Source organism: Neovison vison, chromosome 8, assembly GCF_020171115.1.
Source record: "Neovison vison isolate M4711 chromosome 8, ASM_NN_V1, whole genome shotgun sequence".
In the NCBI taxonomy this organism is placed as follows: domain Eukaryota; kingdom Metazoa; phylum Chordata; class Mammalia; order Carnivora; family Mustelidae; genus Neogale; species Neogale vison.
The window spans coordinates 44,931,941-44,956,681 of record NC_058098.1 but is presented as its reverse complement, the minus strand read 5'-3'; the positions used below and the strand labels follow the sequence as shown (position 1 = coordinate 44,956,681).

General features: G+C 40.8%; 1 protein-coding gene across 1 annotated transcript in view; it reads right to left on the bottom strand.

Annotated features, from left to right (window-relative positions):
* Positions 1-24,741, bottom strand: part of CFAP61 (cilia and flagella associated protein 61) — a 298,453-nt gene that overhangs the window by 166,627 nt on the left and 107,085 nt on the right. The window contains exons 13-14 of the mRNA XM_044263545.1: positions 17,020-17,146; positions 12,312-12,389 (exon numbers count right to left, since the gene is read on the bottom strand). Of these exons, the coding sequence (XP_044119480.1) occupies positions 12,312-12,389; positions 17,020-17,146 (205 nt within the window). The remainder of the gene's footprint in view (positions 1-12,311; positions 12,390-17,019; positions 17,147-24,741) is intronic.

Here is a 24,741-nt window from a genome sequence, read left to right as displayed (position 1 = left end):
CCCCACACTGTGGGCAGAGAAGCAGGGGCTCTGCTAACTGTGCACAGCTTCCCTTCCCCATAGAGCACATGGTGGGGTGGGGGTGCCGTCCAGAGTGAGTGTGACTTTCTTTCATGACAAGAACAGTAAACACACCTGGTGTGCAGGAAAATATCAAAGTACACACACACTGGAAAGCACTTCTATGTCTTCTTGTTTTCTACAGTAGAATTGTCCTAAAAGCACACTTTCAAAAAGAGGAATTGGAGTAGGAGCCTGATTTGCTCTGTGATCAGCAAAGCTGGCATTAGAAAGTTCAGGAAACCAAGTCTGTATTCAATTCCATCGAAGTCCTTTGTCTTTACAGCCTCTACCACAAAGCACAGAGGAAAGGTTGCTCGGGGCAGTTCTGGTAAGGACTGACATTTCCATCTGCACTGACCCTATAATTGTATTAATATCCTAAGACTTTTCTTTAATTACCAAGAAGGCATCCCTCATTATAAGAGAAAATGAGTAATAAATGTAGGGCTGAGAAATCATTGAAAAACAATGAATGAAGAGTCTACAGAGGTTACTAGCTCAAAACAGCATATGGGCCATTTTCTTCCCATCCCAAATCCCTTAAAATAACAACAAAAAATTATTTTTAAAGTATGAGGTGGTGTGATGGAGGACACAAAAGTAGTCTATGGGATGCCTGTGCGGCTCAGTAGGTTAGGTATCTGCCTTTGGCTTAGGTCATGATCTCAGGATCCTGGGATTAAGCCCCAAGTCGGGTTCCCTGCTCAGAGGGGAGCCTGCTTATCCCACTCCTCCCGCTCATTCTCTCTCTCTCTCTCTCTCTCCTGCATGTGTGCACACATGTGTGCATGCTCTCACTTTCTGTTAAATAAATAAAACTCTTAAAAAAAAGAAAAAAGCGAAGGAGTCTTATCTTGGAAGGAAATGTATCAAAGTTCTCTAACACTAGCTTACACCCTCTTAACCTGCCTACCACCTGCCAGAATCACCTACATTGAAAACTACAAGAGGAAGCCAGACAACTGATGCCCCTTCCCAATTAGAGACTGGGATGGGCAGCCCTCCCATCCCAGATGCAATGGGGAAGCACATCTGTCATGGATACTCATGCCAGCAGCCATACTGATACTATAATCTTTCATTCATGACTTTGGAGGAAAACCGACAAATGCAAAAGATCAGAATAGAGAAACTACAACTTCCTCTAAAGGAACAGAAGAGAGTTTTTTTAGAAAAAAATTCTACTCAGTGTCCTCAGAGATACAAAGAAGGATACTGCATATAACATTAACAAACAAACTGCTACAAAAAGGAACAAGAAACAAACAAGGGAGAGACTTGGAAGTTAAATATATGAATCTTGAAATGAAAATTCAGATAGAGGGGCACCTGGGTTGCTCAGTCCAACTCTTAGTTTCGGCTCAGATCATGATCTTATGGTTGTGAGATAAGCCCTTTGTCAGGCTCTGTGCTCAGCATGGAGCCTTTCTGAGATTCTTTCCCCCCTTCTTCTCCTCCATAATGCTTGTGTGCTCTCTCTCTCTTTCTCTCTCAATAAAATCTTTTAAAAAGAAAATTCTGACAGAAGGCCTGCATAACAGAATGGACATGGCTGAAGAATGAATTAGGGATCCAGAAGACAAAATCAAGGAAGTCCCCTAGAATAAAGAGTAAGAAGTACAAGAGATAAAGAAGTGAGAAGAAAGTTAAGAGAGAGTGAAGGACAATTCCAAAGGTCCAACATCCCTCTTAAAAGGAATTTAAGAAGAGAATGAAGAATCTAAAAGGGAAAAAACAATGAAATCATAGAAGAAAGATATTCTCAAGACTCAGAAGAGGCTTAAGTTACTCTTTAGTAAATTTCAGAATTTTGGAGATAGAAAGGAAACTAATTATCAAGACAGAAAGCAAACAAACAAAATTTAATTATATCAGATTACATTTTATCAGTGACACTGGAAGACCATGACAGTAAAAACTTTAACAATCTGTTGAGAAGGAGTTGGAATATGAATTCTATAAACAGGGCGCCTGGGTGGCTCAGTGGGGTAAGCCGCTGCCTTCGGCTCAGGTCATGATCTCAGGGTCCTGGGATCGAGTCCCACATCGGGCTCTCTGCTCAGCAGGGAGCCTGCTTCCTCCTCCTCTCTCTCTGCCTGCCTCTCTGCCTACTTGTGATCTCTGTCTGTCAAATAAATAAAAAAAAATCTTAAAAGAAAATTCTATAAACAGCCTAATGAGTACTCAAGGGTGAAGACAAAATGAAAACTTCTTGAATATGTATGTATGTATCTACCAATATTTCTAAAAGAATTACTCAAAGATGTACCAAGTCAAAAAGAGAAACAAATCCAAAAACAAGGATGGTGTAGGATACATTAATGGAATAAAGCCATATGGTCATCTGAATAAATGTCAAAAGCACATCTGATAAAATTCAACACTCATTCAGAATAAAAACTTTAGTAAACTAGAAAGAGAGAAGAACTTCTTTAAGTTGATAAAGGATATATGCCAGAAACCTGCAGCAAATATTACATACTAAATGGAGGGAAATATAGACTCATTCCCATTAAAATCAAGAACACCTCAATAGTACCCATTATAAACACTACTACTCAATGGTATTCTAAACATACAATAAAAGTCAAAAAAGGAATAAAATATAAATATTTTTAGAAGGCAGATTCTATTTTCCAAAGCCACAAGAATAATTTGCACCCCATGTGCTCTTTGGTAGACAGACCTTGCCACACCCACATCAAGAAGTGGAGTCCATTTCTCTAACCCTGGAATCTGAGCATGCTCTGTAACTGCTCTGACCAATGGAATATGGTAGAAATGATGCTGTACCAGAAAAGAGAATCTGAAAACTCTCAGAACTAGTAAGAGACTTCCAAAAGGTGGCTGGATATAAGATCCCAGTACAAAAATTAGTATTTTTCTCACATACCAAAATAAACATTCAGAAAGTACAATGGAGGGGGGACAGTCAAGATGGCGGAGAAGTAGCAGGCTGAGACTACTTCAGCTAGCAGGAGATCAGCTAGAGAGCTTATCTAAACATTGCAAACACCTGCAAATCCATCGGCAGATCGAAGAGAAGAACAGCAATTCTAGAAACAGAAAAACAACCACTTTCTGAAAGGTAGGACTGGCGGAGAAGTGAATCCAAAGCGACGGGAAGATAGACCCCAGGGGGAGGGGCCGGCTCCCGGCAAGCGGCGGAGCAACGGAGCACAAAATCAGGACTTTTAAAAGTCTGCTCTGCTGAGGGACATCGCTCCAGAGGCTAAACTGGGGCAAAGCCCACGTGGGGTCAGCGTGGCCTCAGGTCTCACAGGGTCACAGAAGGATCCGGGGGGGGGGGTGTCTGAGTGTTGCAGAGCTTGTGGATATTGGAACGGGGAAGCCGGCTACAGAGACAGAGCCGACAGTAAGCTCACAGCTCGGTGTTGCCTTGAACCGGTCGCAAGCTCGGTGAGCTCGGAGCGCGGCCGGAGGTTAGGCAGACGCGAGTTACTAGGAGCTGTTCGCTGAGGGTGCACTGGGGAGCGGGGCCCTGGGCTCCCGGCTCCTCCAGGCCGGAGACCAGGAGGCCGCCATTTGTATTCCCATCCTGGGAATTCTACGGAAAGCGCTCAGGGAACAAAAGCTCCTGAAAGCAAAGCCAAGCGGATCACTCAGCCCGGCCCCTGGTAAGGGCGGTGCAATTCCGCCTGGGGCAAAGACACTTGAGAATCACTACTGTAAGGGTGGGGCAGACTGAGTGGAGTCATCCAATCAGTAGGCCGTATGTATATCCGCTGGGAAGGTTGAAATTCAATTGGCCACCTGTGTAGGGGCGGGGCTCAACCACCCCCATAAAGGTTGCTCTGCCAGGCTGCCAAGGGGGGCTCCTGCAGGAGAGCCGGGGGGCTCCTGCAGGAGGGCCGGGGGCTGCTGCAGGAGAGCAGCGGCTGCTACAGGAGGGATGGAGTCGGCGGAGAGCGGTGAAGTCCGCGGAGAGTGGTGAAGTCGGCGGAGAGCGGTGGAAGTCCGCGGAAGGCGGTGAAGTCGGCGGAGAGCGATGAAGTGGAGCGGAGAGCGGTGGAAGTCGCAGAAGAGCAGGGGAGTCAACGGTGTATAGAAGAGCTGTAACAGCTCTTGTAAGAGCTATAACCGCGTTTGGCGGTCCAGCCTCCAGCCTCCGGCGGCGGCCCCGAGCGCCCCCGCCTGCACCCTCCGGCGGCGGCCCCGAGCGCCGCCGCCTGCAGCTTCCAGCCTCCGGCCCCGAGCGCCGCCGCCTGCAGCTTCCAGCCTCCGGCCCCGAGCGCCGCCGCCTGCAGCTTCCAGCCTCCGGCCCCGAGCCGCCACCTGCAGCTTCCAGCCTCCGGCCTCGAGCGCCGCCACCTGCAGCTTCCAGCCTCCGGCGGCGGCCCCGAGCACCGCCACCTGCAGCTTCCAGCCTCCGGCCTCGAGCGCCGCCACCTGCAGCTTCCAGCCTGGAAACCCAATGCCAGCGGCCCTGCCCCGCACTCCAGGACCCTCAGCAGTGACACAGTGAGAAACGACCTAGATGTCAGCAACCTCATTGGGAGTAGGCTCGCCGGGGTCAAAGTTGTCATCTTTTATAAAAGAAAGCCCTGACCGGTCAGTGCGATTCATGATGCTTGGCGCGAAATAAAGCTTTGCTTGACCTTCGCTTTGTATCAGTCTCGTTCCTTTGATCACGGACCCTAACAACTACAACAGGCCCTCCCCCAGAAGATCAACAAGAAATCCAGGCAAGACCAAGTTCACCTACCAAGGAGTGCAGTTTCAATACCAAGGAGAGCAGCAGAATTCCAGAGGAGGAGAAAACAAATCACGGAAATCATGGCTTTCTCCCAGTGATTTTTTTAGTCTTGCAGTCAAATTAATTTTTTTCTTTTTCATTTTTTTTCTCTTCTTCTACTAAAATTTTTTTTAACTTTTACCCTTTTCTTTTTTAACGTTTATTAACTAGTTTATCTAATATATATATATATTTCTTTTATATACTTTTCTTTATTCGTTTTCTTTTTTTAATTCCTTTTTTTTCTTTCTTTATTTGAACCTCTTTTTATCCCCAAATAGAAGAGATCCCAATCTCTTCAATCTCTTTTTTAAATTCTGTTTTTAATTCTTGATTGAATTTTTAATTCAATCTCTTTTTTTAATTCCTTTTTTTCTTTTTTTTCTTTCTTTCTTTTTGAACCTCTTTTTATCCCCAAATCAGAAGAGATCCCAATCAGAAGAGATTGGGAGATCCCAATCAGAGGAGATCCCAATCAGAGGAGATCCCTCACCCAATCGTGAGGGGGGAGAAATCCCTCCTCATGATTTGGGCTCTCTTCTGATTTGGTTAAAGCATATTTTCCTGGGATTGTTGCCACCCTTTTAATATTTTACTTGCTCCTTCATATACTCTTAGCTGGACAAAATGACAAGGCGGAAAAATTCACAACAGAAAAAAGAACAAGAGGCAGTACCGAAGGCTAGGGACCTAATCAATACAGACATTGGTAATATGTCAGATCTAGAGTTCAAAATGACAATTCTCAAGGTTCTAGCCGGGCTTGAAAAAGGCATGGAAGATATTAGAGAAACCCTCTCCAGAGATATAAAAGCCCTTTCTGGAGAAATAAAAGAACTAAAATCTAACCAAGTTGAAATCAAAAAAGCTATTAATGAGGTTCAATCAAAAATGGAGGCTCTCACTGCTAGGATAAATGAGGCAGAAGAAAGAATTAGCGATATAGAAGACCAAATGACAGAGAATAAAGAAGCTGAGCAAAAGAGGGACAAACAGCTACTGGACCATGAGGGGAGAATTCGAGAGATAAGTGACACCATAAGACGAAACAACATTAGAATAATTGGGATTCTAGAAGAAGAAGAAAGAGAGAGGGGAGCAGAAGGTATACTGGAGAGAATTATTGGGGAGAATTTCCCCAATATGGCAAAGGGAACGAGCATCAAAATTCAGGAGGTTCAGAGAATGCCCCTCAAAATCAATAAGAATAGGCCCACACCCTGTCACCTAATAGTAAAATTTACAAGCCTTAGTGACAAAGAGAAAATCCTGAAAGCAGCCCGGGAAAAGAAGTCTGTAACATACAATGGTAAAAGTATTAGATTGGCAGCTGACTTATCCACAGAGACCTGGCAGGCCAGAAAGAGCTGGCATGATATTTTCAGAGCACTAAACGAGAAAAACATGCAGCCAAGAATACTATATCCAGCTAGGCTATCATTGAAAATAGAAGGAGAGATTAAAAGCTTCCAGGACAAACAAACACTGAAAGAATTTGCAAACACCAAACCAGCTCTACAGGAAATACTGAAAGGGGTCCTCTAAGCAAAGAGAGAGCCTACAAGTGGTAGATCAGAAAGGAACAGAGACAATATACAGTAACAGTCACCTTACAGGCAATACAATGGCACTAAAATCATATCTCTCAGTAGTTACCCTGAATGTTAATGGGCTAAATGCCCCAATCAAAAGAAACAGGGTATCAGAATGGATAAAAAAACAACACCCATCCATATGTTGCCTCCAAGAAACTCATTTTAAACCCGAAGACACCTCCAGTCTTAAAGTGAGGGGGTGGAAAAGAATTTACCATGCTAATGGACATCAGAAAAAAGCAGGAGTGGCAATCCTTATATCAGATCAATTAGATTTTAAGCCAAAGACTATAATAAGAGATGAGGAAGGACACTCTATCATACTCAAAGGGTCTGTCCAACAAGAAGATCTAACAATTTTAAATATCGATGCCCCCAACGTGGGAGCAGCCAACTATATAAACCAATTAATAACAAAATCAAAGAAACACATCAACAATAATACAATAATAGTAGGGGACTTTAACACTCCCCTCACTGAAATGGACAGATCATCCAAGCAAAAGATCAACAGGGAAATAAAGGCCTTAAATGATACACTGGATGAGATGGACATCACAGATATATTCAGAACATTTCATCCCAAAGCAACAGAATACACATTCTTCTCTAGTGCACATGGAACATTCTCCAGAATAGATCACAACCTCGGTCCTAAATCAGGACTCAACCGGTATCAAAAGATTGGGATCATTCCCTGCATATTTTCAGACCACAATGCTCTGAAGCTAGAACTCAACCACAAGAGGAAGTTTGGAAAGAACCCAAATACATGGAGACTAAACAGCATCCTTCTAAAGAATGAATGGGTCAACCGGGAAATTAAAGAAGAATTGAAAAAAATCATGGAAACAAATGATAATGAAAATACAACGGTTCAAAATCTGTGGGACACAACAAAGGCAGTCCTGAGAGGAAAATATATAGCGGTACAAGCTTTTCTCAAGAAACAAGAAAGGTCTCAGGTACACAACCTAACCCTACACCTAAAGGAGCTGGAGAAAGAACAAGAAAGAAACCCTAAGCACAGCAGGAGAAGAGAAATCATAAAGATCAGAGCAGAAATCAATGAAATAGAAACCAAAAAAACAATAGAACAAATCAATGAAACTAGGAGCTGGTTCTTTGAAAGAATTAATAAAATTGATAAACCCCTGGCCAGACTTATCAAAAAGAAAAGAGAAAGGACCCAAATAAATAGAATCATGAATGAAAGAGGAGAGATCACAACTAACACCAAAGAAATTCAAACTATTATAAGAACATACTATGAGCAACTCTACGCCAACAAATTTGACAATCTGGAAGAAATGGATGCATTCCTAGAAACATATAAATTACCAAAATTGAACCAGGAAGAAATAGAAAGCCTGAACAGACCCATAACCAGTAAGGAGATTGAAACAGTCATTAAAAATCTCCAAACAAACAAAAGCCCAGGGCCAGACGGCTTCCCGGGGGAATTCTACCAAACATTTAAAGAAGAACTAATTCCTATTCTCCTGAAACTGTTCCAAAAAATAGAAATGGAAGGAAAACTTCCAAACTCATTTTATGAGGCCAGCATCACCTTGATCCCAAAACCAGACAAGGATCCCATCAAAAAAGAGAGCTATAGACCAATATCCTTGATGAACACAGATGCAAAAATTCTCACCAAAATACTAGCCAATAGGATTCAACAGCACATTAAAAGGATTATTCACCACGACCAAGTGGGATTTATCCCAGGGCTGCAAGATTGGTTCAACATCCGCTAATCAGTCAATGTGATACAACACATCAATAAAAGAAAGAACAAGAACCATATGATACTCTCAATAGATGCTGAAAAAACATTTGACAAAGTACAGCATCCCTTCCTGATCAAAACCCTTCAAAGCATGGAGCACTGGGTGTGGTGATAAAATAATGAATAATGTTTTTCTGAAAATAAATAAATTGGAAAAAAAAACTCTTCAAAGTGTAGGGATAGAGGGCACATACCTCAATATCATCAAAGCCATCTATGAAAAACCCACCGCAAATATCATTCTCAATGGAGAAAAACTGAAAGCTTTTCCACTAAGGTCAGGAACACGGAAGGGAAGTCCATTATCACCACTGCTATTCAACATAGTACTAGAAGTCCTAGCCTCAGCAATCAGACAACAAAAGGAAATTAAAGGCATCGAAATCGGCAAAGAAGAAGTCAAATTATCACTCTTCGCAGATGATATGATACTCTATGTGGAAAACCCAAAAGACTCCACTCCTAAACTGCTAGAACTTGTACAGGAATTCAGTAAAGTGTCAGGATATAAGATCAATGCACAGAAATCAGTTGCATTTCTCTACACCAACAACAAGACCGAAGAAAGAGAGATTAAGGAGTCAATCCCATTTACAATTGCACCCCAAACCATAAGATACCTAGGAATAAACCTAACCAAAGAGGCTAAGAATCTATACTCAGAAAACAATAAAGTACTCATGAAAGAAATTGAGGAAGACACAAAGAAATGGAAAAATGTTCCATGCTCCTGGATTGGAAGAATAAATATTGTGAAAATGTCAATGCTACCTATAGCAATCTACACATTTAATGCAATTCCTATCAAAGTACCATCCATCTTTTTCAAAGAAATGGAACAAATAATTCTAAAATTTATATGGAACCAGAAAAGACCTCGAATAGCCAAAGGAATATTGAAAAAGAAAGCCAAAGTTGGTGGCATCACAATTCCGGACCTCAAGCTCTATTACAAAGCTGTCGTCATCAAGACAGCATGGTACTGGCACAAAAACAGACACATAGATCAATGGAACAGAATAGAGAGCCCTGAAATAGACCCTCAACGCTTTGGTCAACTAATCTTTTACAAAGCAGGAAAGAATGTCCAATGGAAAAAAGACAGCCTCTTCAATAAATGGTGTTGGGAAAATTGGACAGCCACATGAAGAAAAATGAAATTGGACCATTTCCTTACACCACACACGAAAATAGACTCAAAATGGATTAAGGACCTCAATGTGAGAAAGGAATCCATCAAAATCCTTGAGGAGAACACAGGCAGCAACCTCTTCAACCTCAGCCGCAGCAACATCTTCCTAGGAACATCGCCAAAGGCAAGAGAAGCAAAGGCAAAAATGAACTATTGGGATTTCATCAAGATCAAAAGCTTTTGCACAGCAAAGGAAACAGTTAACAAAATCAAAAGACAACTGACAGAATGGGAGAAGATATTTGCAAACAACATATAAGATAAAGGACTAGTTTCCAAAATCTATAAAGAACTTAACAAACTCAACACCCAAAGAACAAATAATCCAATCAAGAAATGGGCAGAGGACATGAACAGACGTTTCTGCCAAGAAGACATCCAGATGGCCAACAGACACATGAAAAAGTGCTCCATATCACTCGGCATCAGGGAAATACAAATCAAAACCACAATGAGATATCACCTCACACCAGTCAGAATGGCTAAAATCAATAAGTCAGGAAATGACAGATGCTGGCGAGGATGCGGAGAAAGGGGAACCCTCCTACACTGTTGGTGGGAATGCAAGCTGGTGCAACCACTCTGGAAAACAGCATGGAGGTTCCTCAAAATGTTGAAAATAGAACTGCCCTATGACTCAGCAATTGCACTACTGGGTATTTACCCTAAAGATACAAACGTAGTGATCCAAAGGGGCACGTGCACCCGAATGTTTATAGCAGCAATGTCCACAATAGCCAAACTATGGAAAGAACCTAGATGTCCATCAACAGATGAATGGATCAAGAAGATGTGGTATATATACACAATGGAATACTATGCAGCCATCAAAAGAAACGAAATCTTGCCATTTGCGACAACATGGATGGAACTAGAACGTATCATGCTTAGCGAAATAAGTCAAGCGGAGAAAGACAACTATCATATGATCTCCCTGATATGAGGAAGTGGTGATGCAACATGGGGGCTTAAGTGGGTAGGAGAAGAATCCATGAAGCAAGATGGGATAGGGAGGGAGACAAACCATAAGTGACTCTTAATCTCATGAAACAAACTGTGGGTTGCTGTGTGGGAGGGGGGTTGGGAGAAGGGGGGTAGGGTTATGGACATTGGGGAGGGTATGTGCTTTTGGGTAAATTGGAAGGGGAGATGAACCATGAGAGACTATGGACTCTGAAAAACAATCTGAGGGGTTTGAAGTGGCGGGGGGGTGGGAGGTTGGGGTACCAGGTGGTGGGTATTATAGAGGGCATGGCTTGCATGGAGCACTGGGTGTGGTGAAAAAATAATGAATACTTTTTTCTGAAAATAAATAAATTGGGGAAAAAAAAGAAAGTACAATGAAAAAAAAGTATTTAATCACAATACTTAGAAAAATATAAAACAAGTAGAAATAAATCATGAATGTCCAGGACTATGTCAGTCAGGGTCTCAGCATGAAACAGATGGTATGTTCAAATTAGGATAACTGGAGGTGGGTTTAACAAAAAGACTCTTTACAAGGCAGGGCAGGGCATCAGTAAGGATAGTGTCGCAGAAACTTCAAGTGACCACCACCCTAGGTGGGTGGCATGGGACGTACTACTTACTAAAGTCCAAACTGAGAGGGTCCTGGAAAAAAGGACACATTGGAAAGGTCAAGGAACTCAATAAAGACATCAGCCAGGTAAAGGCATCCCAAGCACACTCTCCTCCTTTCCTCTCCTCATGGTTCGCCATTGGCCAAACCCAATTAGAGGATGATGGGTGAAGGCACCCATGATGTTGCCCACCAGGTCAGGCTCCCTAGGACAGAACAGAGCAGAGAGGAAACCTATGGGGGCAAACAAAATACCTGGCACAAGAAACCTGTATGCTAAAAGCCACAAAACTTTACTGAAGAACCCAAAATAATTCACCACCACCACCACCACCATCAGTATTTTAACTGTTGGCCTACGTTGTTCTATAAAAACCACCAAGGTGCAAATAAGTTCATAGTAAGTGTTATAAGGCTTATCTGAAAGAGGAAATAACTAATTAAATGCAAGAAAATTTATATTAAAAAAAAAAAGATGAGTGAGAAAAGACTCCCCTACCAGATATCAAAGTACATGATAATACAACAGATATCAACAACAGCAACAACAAAAAAATCCATGGAACAGAACAGAACAGAGGGTTTAAAAATAGACACAGGCACATGGAAATTTCATCATGTAAAGGTGGTATTTTAAATCAGCAGGAAAAGAATGAACTATTCAGCAATAAATATTTAGGAAGAACTGGCTGTGCATTAGGAAAAAAATAAAGTCACTTGTCCCATTGACACCACACACACACACACACACACAATGCATGCAATTAAGCGCAAGGAAGACTGTAGAAAAGGATTGATGCCTAATTATTTTTTTTAAAGATTTTATTTATTTGACAGAGAGAAACACAGCAAGAGAGGAAACACAAGTAGGGGGAATGGGAGAAGGAGGAACAGGTTTCCTGCGGAGCAGGGAACCTGTTGCGGGGCTTGAACCCAGGACCCCAGGATCATGATCTCAGCTGAAGGCAGATGCTTAAGGACTGAGCCACCAAGGAGCCCCTGATGCCTAATTATTAATAGTAGTAATCCTTAGGGGAGAGCAGTTAAGACTTTTTTGGGGGGAGGTCCTGATGGAAGGTTAACTGAATTCTTAAAATGTGAACATTTTCATGTATTCTCTGTCATATTTTAGACTGAAAAAGAAATGTGATATTGAAAGTCAACCAAGTGGGATGCAAGCAGATGACAATTTATATCCTTCCAAAAAAATTATAGCCTTCAAAAAAAAGACATTTTGCATATTAAATATGCAAAAATGAAAAAGAAGCATTGTGTGCTAATTCATGATATAAAAAGGCATAATCCAGGATATCAATGTCTGTTTCACAGTTTACCATTTCATCTCTGATCACTGCAATGCCAACTATTTTTTCTGCAACTTCAGCTACAAATGCCTTCATTGGTGTTCCATCCTGAAAAGATAAGCATGTATTTTAAGGCCCCTAAAAATATAACTGTCAAAGTTTCTGTAAGCAGTCAATAGTGAGCCTTAAGCATGGTCACCTAATGGCAATGACAGTCAGAGCGAACATCCACCAGTACTTACCTCTGGACTGTGCGCTAAGTTGAATGTCTTCCCTGTGTTCACTGAAGCCAACTCCTACAAGGTAAATATTATCACTACCTCTATTTCACTTTAACAAGAAAATAAGGATCAGGGGCTGAGGAACATGCCAAGATTTCCAGCTCCTAAGGGATGACTCTGTGATTTAAACCACAGTCCCTTTGACTTGGAATCCATTTTCTTTAGCTCTACATCAGTGTTTCTTAAAAATTGTGTTCTCAGGACGCCTAGTCCCTGTGACTCCGAAGACCATGGGGTATATGTGTAACAGCTATCTATCAGTAGTTTCTGCATTAGAAATTAAAACTGAGAAAAATTTTAATTTGTTTATTCATTTTTGTTTAATTTACTAATTAAAACAAAATTTAAAATTTGACAAAAATATTTAGAGAGAAGAGTAGCGTTGTTTTATATTTTTGCAAATCTCTTTAATGTCTGGCTTAATGGAAGACAGCTGGATGCTCATATCTGCTTCTGTATTCAATCTGTTGCAATATGTTATTTTGGTTGAAATATATGAAAAAAAAATCTGTCTTCACAAAGATACAGAGTTGGAAAACAGAGAAGTATTTAAGTCATCTTTTCAGATAATTATGGATAGTCTTCTCTGATGCTCCACCAAAACTCAACAAGTGGTACTGTTCGAAGATGAGCTGCAATGTGGAATCTGAAACCATATCAATAAACTGGTATACATTGTTACGTTAAAACCCATCTGTCTATCCTGTTGTTTGAATGAATCTTTTACCTATTGGTGATTTTGTAACATCATGTTATATCTGGAAAATATTGGTTCACCAAACTTAACATAGATTTCCCAAATGCAACTTATGACAAAAAAATCAAAGTATCATATTTGGTATTATCACACCAGCCTCATTTTTAAGTTTTTGGAAGCTGTCAAGCTCATGATGAGAGATACTGAATTTCCAAAATTCTGATTTTTTATTGAAAGGTTGGATTTTATCAGAGGGAACAAATGCTGTCAGTGGTTTCCTTGAAGTGACAGCCTCACTTCATTCTTTTTTCTTTTTCTTTTTCTTTCTTTTCTTTTCTTTTTTTTTTTTTTTTTTGAAGAAGGTGATATCCAGGACTTTTATTTATTTTTTTAAAATTTTTTTGATAGGTCAATATGGCTTTTTATTTTTTTTATTTCTTTTCAGCATAACAGTATTCATTGTTTTTGCACCACACCCAGTGCTCCAGGCAATCTGTGCCCTAATACCCACCACCTTGTTCCCCCAACCTCCCACCCCCCACCCCTTCAAAACTCTCAGATTGTTTTTCAGAGTCCACAGTCTCTCATGGTTCACTTCCCCTTCCAATTTCCCTCAACTCCCTTCTCCTCTCCATCTCCCCTTGTCTTCCATGCTATTTGTTATGCTCCACAAATAAGTGAAACCATATGATAATTGACTCTCTCTGTTTGACTTATTTCACTCAGCAAAATCTCTTCCAGTCCCGTCCATGTTGCTACAAAAGTTGGGTATTCATCCTTTCTGATGGAGGCATAATACTCCATAGTGTATATGGACCACATCTTCCTTATCCATTCATCCGTTGAAGGGCATCTTGGTTCTTTCCAGTTTGGCGACCGTGGCCATTGTTGCTATAAACATTGCGGTACAGATGCCCCTTCTTTTCACTACAACTGTATCTTTGGGGTAAATACCCAGGAGTGCAACTGCAGGGTCATAGGGAAGCTCTATTTTCAATTTCTTTCTTTCTTTCTTTTTCTTTCTTTCTTTCTTTCTTTCTTTCTTTCTTTCTTTCTTTCTTTCTTTCTATTTAGTAGTTATCATTCATTTTAAAGAAAATGTCTGCCAACTTTCTAAGACTGAGTAACCGTATTTTGTCTGCCAGCTCTTCTTTCAAGTAAAAATGGTGTTCTATGAGAGCAGTGGCTGGTTCAACATGAAGATCAAGCAATTGCAGAAATGATTTTTTGGGAACAATCAACAACTTCAGTCTACAGCAGAAGAGCTTTATGTACATTTCTCATTTTGCTACAACAGAATACTGAAAATACACGTGTCTAAGGATTGAAGTTTAATAAAGTTAATAATTTTTACTTCTTTGAATGAAACTGGCTTTTCCTTTTTTTTAAAATTGAAATTTATATGGAGATAGCTGTAGACTCATAAGCAATTGTAAGAAATAATACAGAGAAATTCCTCATACACGCTGCCCAGTATCCCATCACAGTAATGTTCTGCAAAACTTTAGTATGATAGGACAAGCAGGGAATGCATACTGATGTGTATGAGTCAAGTTCTACCTAATTTTATCCTCTATAGAGGTTCATGTATCTACTACCACAGTCAAGAGACTGAATGGTTCCAACACAAAGATCCCTTGGGGTTGCCCTACAATAACCACATCCATCTACTCCCTGCCCTCCTCTCATCCTTAAACCCTGGCAACAATCTCTTCCCCATTTCTAAAACTGTGTTATCTCAAAAATGTGAAGTAAGCAGGATTACACAGTATTTAACCTTTAAGGGTTTAGCTTTCCCTCCGCCCCCTCAAATCAGCTCAATTCTCTGTAGATACATCCAAGTTGATACACGCATCAACAATTCATTCCTTTGTACTGTTAACTGTTACTCCATGGCATGAATGTGTCACAGTTTACCCATGCACCTGTTGAAGGACATCTGGGCCAATTCTAACTGCTTATGAACATTCGTGTATGTGTCTTCATTTGTCTGGGATAAATGCCCCGAAGTGCAATTACTAGGTCATACGATTGTTGCACTGAGGTTTTTGAAGAAATAGCCAAAACATCTTCCAGAGCAATGATATCATTTTATATTCCTACTGGCAACATACAGATTATCCTATTTCCCTGCATTCCCCCTCCTAGCATATAGTGGTGCCACTCTTTGTATTTTAGCCAGTCTGTTGATGTGCAATGCTATCTTTACTAGCTAGGCTCTCTTTCCCTCTTGTTGCCAGGAGTGAATGGTAATGAAGAAACCAATGAAATCTGGTGCCCACGGCACTAAGGCTCTCAAGATTCTGCCCACATTGTGTTTGCACCATCAGTGTGAATATCAATACAGTGGAAAAGGAAAATAGTTTCTTACTCTTATGATGGAAATGGGTTTTACTTCACAGACACACCTGAAAATTTATGTCTCAAAGACCCTTTTGACTCCTTAAACCACACTTTGTGAACCAGGGTGATATGTCACACTGCACTGGCAGGTCAGGAGGAAAGGAGCAAAAAAATCAAAAACACTAAAAGATCAAGACAAACCAAAACAAACAAACAAAAAAAACATGTGCTGGAGAGAAGTTTTATTTTAATTTGATGCCTTGATAAATAGCAACTATTTCACTGGGTTTAGGTATTTGATGTCTCCCTCTTGATGACTTTAAAATTTAACTAAAGTGCTTATTCAAAAGAGCCACTAACTGGAAACTCCCTCAAATGACAGTAGAAAGAAGAAATAAATTCTGTTATCTTCATGCAATGAAATACTTTACAGCACAATATGGGTGAATCTCACAAATGTAGTGCTGAGCCAAAAAAGCCTGATATCAGAAAACATACTATGTGATCACTTTTATAAAGTTCAAAACCAGGCATAACCAATTTATGATCTTGGAAGTCAAGGTGGTATTAACCTGAGGAGAAAGTAACTGAACGGGAGCATGGGGGGTGGGGGGACTTCAGCAGGCTGCGGTTAGAAACAAGTGCTCATTAATTACACGGTATATTCAAATTGTGAAATATGTCAAGCTGTTTATTGGTTATAGTTCAATAAAACTTCAAAAAAGTAACCAAGCATTTCTCTAACTACGTGCACTGTTCCATGGGTTAAGTTAACTGTCATGGTCCTTAAGAAAGCGGTATTAACATTAGGACCACTGTGAGATTGTCCTTTGCCAGGGTAAAGGTATAGTATAGTTACTATCCTAGAAAGAGAATGCAACACCTGTCATACAGGTGTTTGACAGCCCATCCATTACCTGAGAATGTAGGCAGCTGAACAAAGAAGTCTAGCCAGAATCATCACCCAGTAAGGTCAAATGGGGTCCAACTGTCCTAGGTCTGATATCCAGGGCTGCTAGGTGAGCACCAGGCACCCACAGATTCTTGAGCTACCATTCCCTAACCTCAGTCAGATCTGCCTATTCTAAGCCCTGAGATCTATCCTGTTTCAGGATACTTGTCCGGACCAAGTCCAGGTTTTCCATGCCTGTGATAAGGGTTTAGAATATCTGATCAGCACCCCACCTTGGGGCCACCAGTGAAAAGAACACCCTCACATCCTTAAACCCCAGTCTTCTCAGTTCTTCTTTTCTTGTTCCCATCTTCCAACTTCACCTCTGTCCACTTCCCACCACCGTATAATTCTCCAACTATCCCCAACTGAGATTGAAGGAAACTTCAAGGTTGAACCTATGTGGGTCATAATGGTCCATATTACAAGGAAAAGGAAGGCAATCTGGTCATAGCAGGTACTTACAGGGTCTTTGCGAGCCTCATTGTATTGCTTTAAATCCTCCAATATACTCTTTTTCAGCATGAGCGTGCTAACAAGATTTTCAACACCAGGAGTATCCAACAAAGTGGCTAATCTTATTTTAATAGACCTGGAGGAGGAGAGATATGTTTTTTAGGTTAAAGTACTAAAATATGTATTCATATTTTATGAATATGAATATTCATTCATATTGAATGAAGACAAAATTATAAAATATCACATATACATAAAATAATATCTAGTATATCTATCTATATATATCCTTAGGGTTTGATTAATTATAGAAGTAACTTATTTCATTTTAAAAAATCAGTAAAACACATGCAAAATAGTATAGAGACTATGGTAAAAATCACTGATATTTTCATTAACCAGAGACAATACAAAGTTATATTCTAAATGCATTTAATTTGAAATGTGCAAAAAGGTGGGATGTCTAAGATGGAGTCATAGAAAGATCCTGAACTCCTCTCCTCCCACAGACACACCAAATGTAGAGCTACATATGGAATAATTTCCTCTGGAAAAGACCTCAAAATGAGCTGAATGCCTCCTTCACAACAAGCAATAGTGGCCACATCAAAATGGTAGGACAGGCAGAAACGCAGTCTTACCAAAAACCTCACCCTGGAACAGTGACCCACGATTGGGAGAGATCTCACAAATATGAAGCTTCTCCTTGAGGAGTGAGGGGTTAGTGCCCCACCTCAGATACCCCAATTCTCGGGACCTGTTCCAAAGAGATGAGCCCCCAAATCTCCTGTCTTTGAAAACCACTGGGGCTTAGACCCATAGAGACCTGAAGGGCTGAAGGGACCTAAAGATACTGCTCTGGACGGGGTCACATGTAGACTCACTCATCCTGGGGCCCAGTGTAAAAGCAGCAGTTTCAAAACTACCGACATCATATGTGAAAGAGATTCGTTTGCTAATCTTAAAGCATCTCCTGGAGGGGAAAGGAGCCTGTTGGAACTCCTTCCAGAGACAAAGGCCTGAGAGGTGTCATTTTTGTGCTCCCTATTTCCTTTGCTAGTACCAGGAGGCACACACAGTCCCTGCACTCTTCCACTGCCCCACTAAAACCAGCAGGCACATGCGGCCCTGTGCTCCCCTGCTGCACACTAAAGCCAGCAGGCACATCCCAGCCCCGCACTTTCCTGCTGCCTTGCTAAAACTCTCAGGCATGCGCAGATGACACGGGATGCTCTCCTTGATCACATGGCTCTGGTAGCCAGGGAGGTTTCTGTTCTTGGGTCCCATGGAACTGTAACAATCATGGAGCTCGTTCTTGGCAGGCTACCACCCCCAAGGGCATGGCACAGACAGTGACCTGAAACACACCCCATTCTTTCTGTGGAAAAGGCCTATGTACTTGTCCTGGAGCTCCAGCCTGAGGGGCAGGCCTCAGACTCACCACACATCTAGCAGCTATGGAGTATTCTCAGAGAAAGTAGGCCAAAAGATGCCAGCTTTGTGCTCTCCCTCAGCCTTGTTATAGCTTGCCCGTAATTTCCAGAAAAGAGCTTACACACTCATTTGAAGCCCCAAATTTTATAAATGTCACCCAAGAGACATTTCCAAACTACTTCGTCTGAAGGCCAGCAGGATTTATGACTGCAGTTGCACAGAACTGCATCTATTTGCATACCCTGAAAGCTACTGCTTGTGGGTCTACTTGAGAGTCTGGCTTCCAAACAGCCTGAAAGTCGGCAATGAATGAAGTCTCCCTTTGGAACACTGACAGGCTTTTTGTACACTCTCAACAACTGGGACATATCAAGAATAAATCAGGCTGCTTAGACAATCACAAAGGGTTGAGAGACAACCAAGACTAGGGCAAGGTTAAAAAATATGTTCCCTACACAAGGTCACTCCTTTAAGATTGGGAAAGTTAGCTGTTTTGCCTGAAACACAGAAAAAAATACAGACAGAGTTAAGCAAAATAAGTAAACAGGAATATGTTTCAAATGAAAGAACAAGACAAAACCTCAGAAAAACTCTTAATAGAATGCAGATGAGTAACTTACCTGATTAAGAGTTCAAAGTGATGGTCATAAAGATGCTCACCAAACTTGGGAGAAGTAGGAATGACCACAGTGAGAACTTCAACAGAGATAGGCAATATTAGAAAGTACCAAACAGAAGTCACAGAACTGAAGAATACAATAACTGAACTGAAAAATATACAGAGGGGTTCACCAGCAGACTAGATGAAGCAGAAGAAAGAATCAGTGATGTGGAAGACAGGCAGTGGGACTCACCCACACAGAGCAGTGAAGAGAAAAAGAAATGTAAAAAGTGAAGATAGCTTAAGGGATCTATGGGACATCAAACAGAATAAAATTCACACTATAGGAGTCCCAGAAGAAACAAGAAAGGGAACAGGGCAAAAAAACTCATTTGAAGAAACAATGACAGAACTTTCCTAACCTGGGGAAGGAAACAGACATTCAAATCCAGAAAGCACAGAATGTTCCAAATTAGATAAACTCAAAAATATGCATATGCATTTAGAACACCAAAAGTTGAAGAAAAAGAGAGAATCTTAAAACAAGAGTCAAGATGGCGGAGAAGTAGCAGGCTGAGACTACTTCAGCTAGCAGATCAGCTAGATAGCTTATCTAAAGATTGCAAACACCTGCAAATCCATCGGCAGATCGAAGAGAAGAAGAACAGAAATTCTAGAAACAGAAAAACAACCACTTTCTGAAAGGTAGGACTGGCGGAGAAGGAAGATAGACCACGGGGGGGGGGGGGCGGCAAGCGGCAGAGCAACGGAGCACAAAATCAGGACTTTTAAAAGTCTGTTCCGCTGAGGGACATCGCTCCAGAGGCTAAACCAGGGCAAAGCCCACGCGGGGTCGGCGTGGCCTCAGGTCTCACAGGGTCATAGAAGGATCGGGGGTGTCTGAGTGTTGCAGAGCTTGCGGATATTGGAACGGGGAAGCCGACTACAGAGACAGAGCCGACAGTAAGCTCACAGCTCAGTGTTGCCTTGAACCAGTCGCAGGCTCGGTGAGCTCGGAGCGCGGCTGGAGGTTAGGCAGATAGGAGTTACTAGGAGCTGTTCGCTGAGGGCGCACTGGGGAGCGAGGCCCCGGGTTCCCGGCTCCTCCGGGCCGGAGACCAGGAGGCCGCCATTTGTATTCCCGTCCTCCGGAACTCTACGGAAAGCGCTCAGGGAACAAAAGCTCCTGAAAGCAAAGCCGAGCGGATCACTCAGCCCGGCCCCTGGTAAGGGCGGTGCAATTCCCCCGGGGCAAAGACACTTGAGAATCACTACAACAGGCCCCTCCCCCAGAAGATCAACAAGAAATCCAGGCAAGACCAAGTTCACCTACCAAGGAGTGCAGTTTCAATACCAATGAGAGCGGCAGAATTCCAGAGGAGGAGAAAACAAACCACGGAACTCATGGCTTTCTCCCTGTGATTTTTTAGTCTTGCAGTTAATTTAATTTTTTTCTTTTTCATTTTTTTTCTCATCTTCTGCTAAAATTTTTTTTAACTTTTACCCCTTTTTTTAACGTTTTTTAACTAGTTTATCTAATATATATATATTTCTTTTTTATACTTTTCTTTATTCGTTTTCTTTTTTTAATTCTTTTTTTTCTTTTTTTTCTTTCTTTATTTTTGAACCTCTTTTTATCCCCAAATCAGAAGAGATCCCAATCTCTTCAATCTTTTTTTTCTTAATTCTTTTTTAAATTCTTGATTGCATTTTTAATTCAATCTCTTTTTTTAAATTCTTTTTTTTTCTTTCTTTCTTTTTGAACCTCTTTTTATCCCCAAATCAGAAGAGATCCCAATCAGAAGAGATTGGGAGATCCCAATCAGAGGAGATCCCAATCAGAGGAGATCCCTCACCCAATCATGAGGGGGGATCTCTTCTGATTTGGTTAAAGTATATTTTCCTGGGATTGTTGCCACCCTTTTAATATTTTACTTGCTCCTTCATATACTCTTAGCTGGACAAAATGACAAGGCGGAAAAATTCACAACAGAAAAAAGAACAAGAGGCAGTACCGAAGGCTAGGGACCTAATCAATACAGACATTGGTAATATGTCAGATCTAGAGTTCAAAATGACAATTCTCAAGGTTCTAGCCGGGCTTGAAAAAGGCATGGAAGATATTAGAGAAACCCTCTCCAGAGATATAAAAGCCCTTTCTGGAGAAATAAAAGAACTAAAATCTAACCAAGTTGAAATCAAAAAAGCTATTAATGAGGTTCAATCAAAAATGGAGGCTCTCACTGCTAGGATAAATGAGGCAGAAGAAAGAATTAGCGATATAGAAGACCAAATGACAGAGAATAAAGAAGCTGAGCAAAAGAGGGACAAACAGCTACTGGACCATGAGGGGAGAATTCGAGAGATAAGTGACACCATAAGACGAAACAACATTAGAATAATTGGGATTCTAGAAGAAGAAGAAAGAGAGAGGGGAGCAGAAGGTATACTGGAGAGAATTATTGGGGAGAATTTCCCCAATATGGCAAAGGGAACGAGCATCAAAATTCAGGAGGTTCAGAGAATGCCCCTCAAAATCAATAAGAATAGGCCCACACCCTGTCACCTAATAGTAAAATTTACAAGCCTTAGTGACAAAGAGAAAATCCTGAAAGCAGCCCGGGAAAAGAAGTCTGTAACATACAATGGTAAAAGTATTAGATTGGCAGCTGACTTATCCACAGAGACCTGGCAGGCCAGAAAGAGCTGGCATGATATTTTCAGAGCACTAAACGAGAAAAACATGCAGCCAAGAATACTATATCCAGCTAGGCTATCATTGAAAATAGAAGGAGAGATTAAAAGCTTCCAGGACAAACAAACACTGAAAGAATTTGCAAACACCAAACCAGCTCTACAGGAAATACTGAAAGGGGTCCTCTAAGCAAAGAGAGAGCCTACAAGTGGTAGATCAGAAAGGAACAGAGACAATATACAGTAACAGTCACCTTACAGGCAATACAATGGCACTAAAATCATATCTCTCAGTAGTTACCCTGAATGTTAATGGGCTAAATGCCCCAATCAAAAGAAACAGGGTATCAGAATGGATAAAAAAACAACACCCATCCATATGTTGCCTCCAAGAAACTCATTTTAAACCCGAAGACACCTCCAGTCTTAAAGTGAGGGGGTGGAAAAGAATTTACCATGCTAATGGACATCAGAAAAAAGCAGGAGTGGCAATCCTTATATCAGATCAATTAGATTTTAAGCCAAAGACTATAATAAGAGATGAGGAAGGACACTCTATCATACTCAAAGGGTCTGTCCAACAAGAAGATCTAACAATTTTAAATATCGATGCCCCCAACGTGGGAGCAGCCAACTATATAAACCAATTAATAACAAAATCAAAGAAACACATCAACAATAATACAATAATAGTAGGGGACTTTAACACTCCCCTCACTGAAATGGACAGATCATCCAAGCAAAAGATCAACAGGGAAATAAAGGCCTTAAATGATACACTGGATGAGATGGACATCACAGATATATTCAGAACATTTCACCCCAAAGCCACAGAATACACATTCTTTAGTGCACATGGAACATTCTCCAGAATAGATCACATCCTCGGTCCTAAATCAGGACTCAACCGGTATCAAAAGATTGGGATCATTCCCTGCATATTTTCAGACCACAATGCTCTGAAGCTAGAACTCAACCACAAGAGGAAGTTTGGAAAGAACCCAAATACATGGAGACTAAACAGCATCCTTCTAAAGAATGAATGGGTCAACCGGGAAATTAAAGAAGAATTGAAAAAAATCATGGAAACAAATGATAATGAAAATACAACGGTTCAAAATCTGTGGGACACAACAAAGGCAGTCCTGAGAGGAAAATATATAGCGGTACAAGCTTTTCTCAAGAAACAAGAAAGGTCTCAGGTACACAACCTAACCCTACACCTAAAGGAGCTGGAGAAAGAACAAGAAAGAAACCCTAAGCCCAGCAGGAGAAGAGAAATCATAAAGATCAGAGCAGAAATCAATGAAATAGAAACCAAAAAAACAATAGAACAAATCAATGAAACTAGGAGCTGGTTCTTTGAAAGAATTAATAAAATTGATAAACCCCTGGCCAGACTTATCAAAAAGAAAAGAGAAAGGACCCAAATAAATAGAATCATGAATGAAAGAGGAGAGATCACAACTAACACCAAAGAAATTCAAACTATTATAAGAACATACTATGAGCAACTCTACGCCAACAAATTTGACAATCTGGAAGAAATGGATGCATTCCTAGAAACATATAAATTACCAAAATTGAACCAGGAAGAAATAGAAAGCCTGAACAGACCCATAACCAGTAAGGAGATTGAAACAGTCATTAAAAATCTCCAAACAAACAAAAGCCCAGGGCCAGACGGCTTCCCGGGGGAATTCTACCAAACATTTAAAGAAGAACTAATTCCTATTCTCCTGAAACTGTTCCAAAAAATAGAAAAGGAAGGAAAACTCCCAAACTCATTTTATGAGGCCAACATCACCTTGATCCCAAAACCAGACAAGGATCCCATCAAAAAAGAGAGCTATAGACCAATATCCTTGATGAACACAGATGCAAAAATTCTCACCAAAATACTAGCCAATAGGATTCAACAGCACATTAAAAGGATTATTCACCACGACCAAGTGGGATTTATCCCAGGGCTGCAAGATTGGTTCAACATCCGCTAATCAGTCAATGTGATACAACACATCAATAAAAGAAAGAACAAGAACCATATGATACTCTCCATAGATGCTGAAAAAGCATTTGACAAAGTACAGCATCCCTTCCTGATCAAAACTCTTCAAAGTGTAGGGATAGAGGGCACATACCTCAATATCATCAAAGTCATCTATGAAAAACCCACCGCAAATATCATTCTCAATGGAGAAAAACTGAAAGCTTTTCCACTAAGGTCAGGAACATGGCAGGGATGTCCATTATCACCACTGCTATTCAACATAGTACTAGAAGTCCTAGCCTCAGCAATCAGACAACAAAAGGAAATTAAAGGCATCCAAATCGGCAAAGAAGAAGTCAAATTATCACTCTTCGCAGATGATATGATACTCTATGTGGAAAACCCTAAAGACTCCACTCCAAAACTGCTAGAACTTGTACAGGAATTCAGTAAAGTGTCAGGATATAAGATCAATGCACAGAAATCAGTTGCATTTCTCTACACCAACAACAAGACAGAAGAAAGAGAGATTAAGGAGTCAATCCCATTTACAATTGCACCCCAAACCATAAGATACCTAGGAATAAACCTAACCTAAGTGGCTAAGAATCTATACTCAGAAAACAATAAAGTACTCATGAAAGAAATTGAGGAAGACACAAAGAAATGGAAAAATGTTCCATGCTCTTGGATTGGAAGAATAAATATTGTGAAAATGTCTATGCTACCTATAGCAATCTACACATTTAATGCAATTCCTATCAAAGTACCATCCATCTTTTTCAAAGAAATGGAACAAATAATTCTAAAATTTATATGGAACCAGAAAAGACCTCGAATAGCCAAAGGAATATTGAAAAAGAAAGCCAAAGTTGGTGACATCACAATTCTGGACTTCAAGCTCTATTACAAAGCTGTCATCATCAAGACAGCATGGTACTGGCACAAAAACAGACACATAGATCAATGGAACAGAATAGAGAGCCCAGAAATAGACCCTCAACTCTATGGT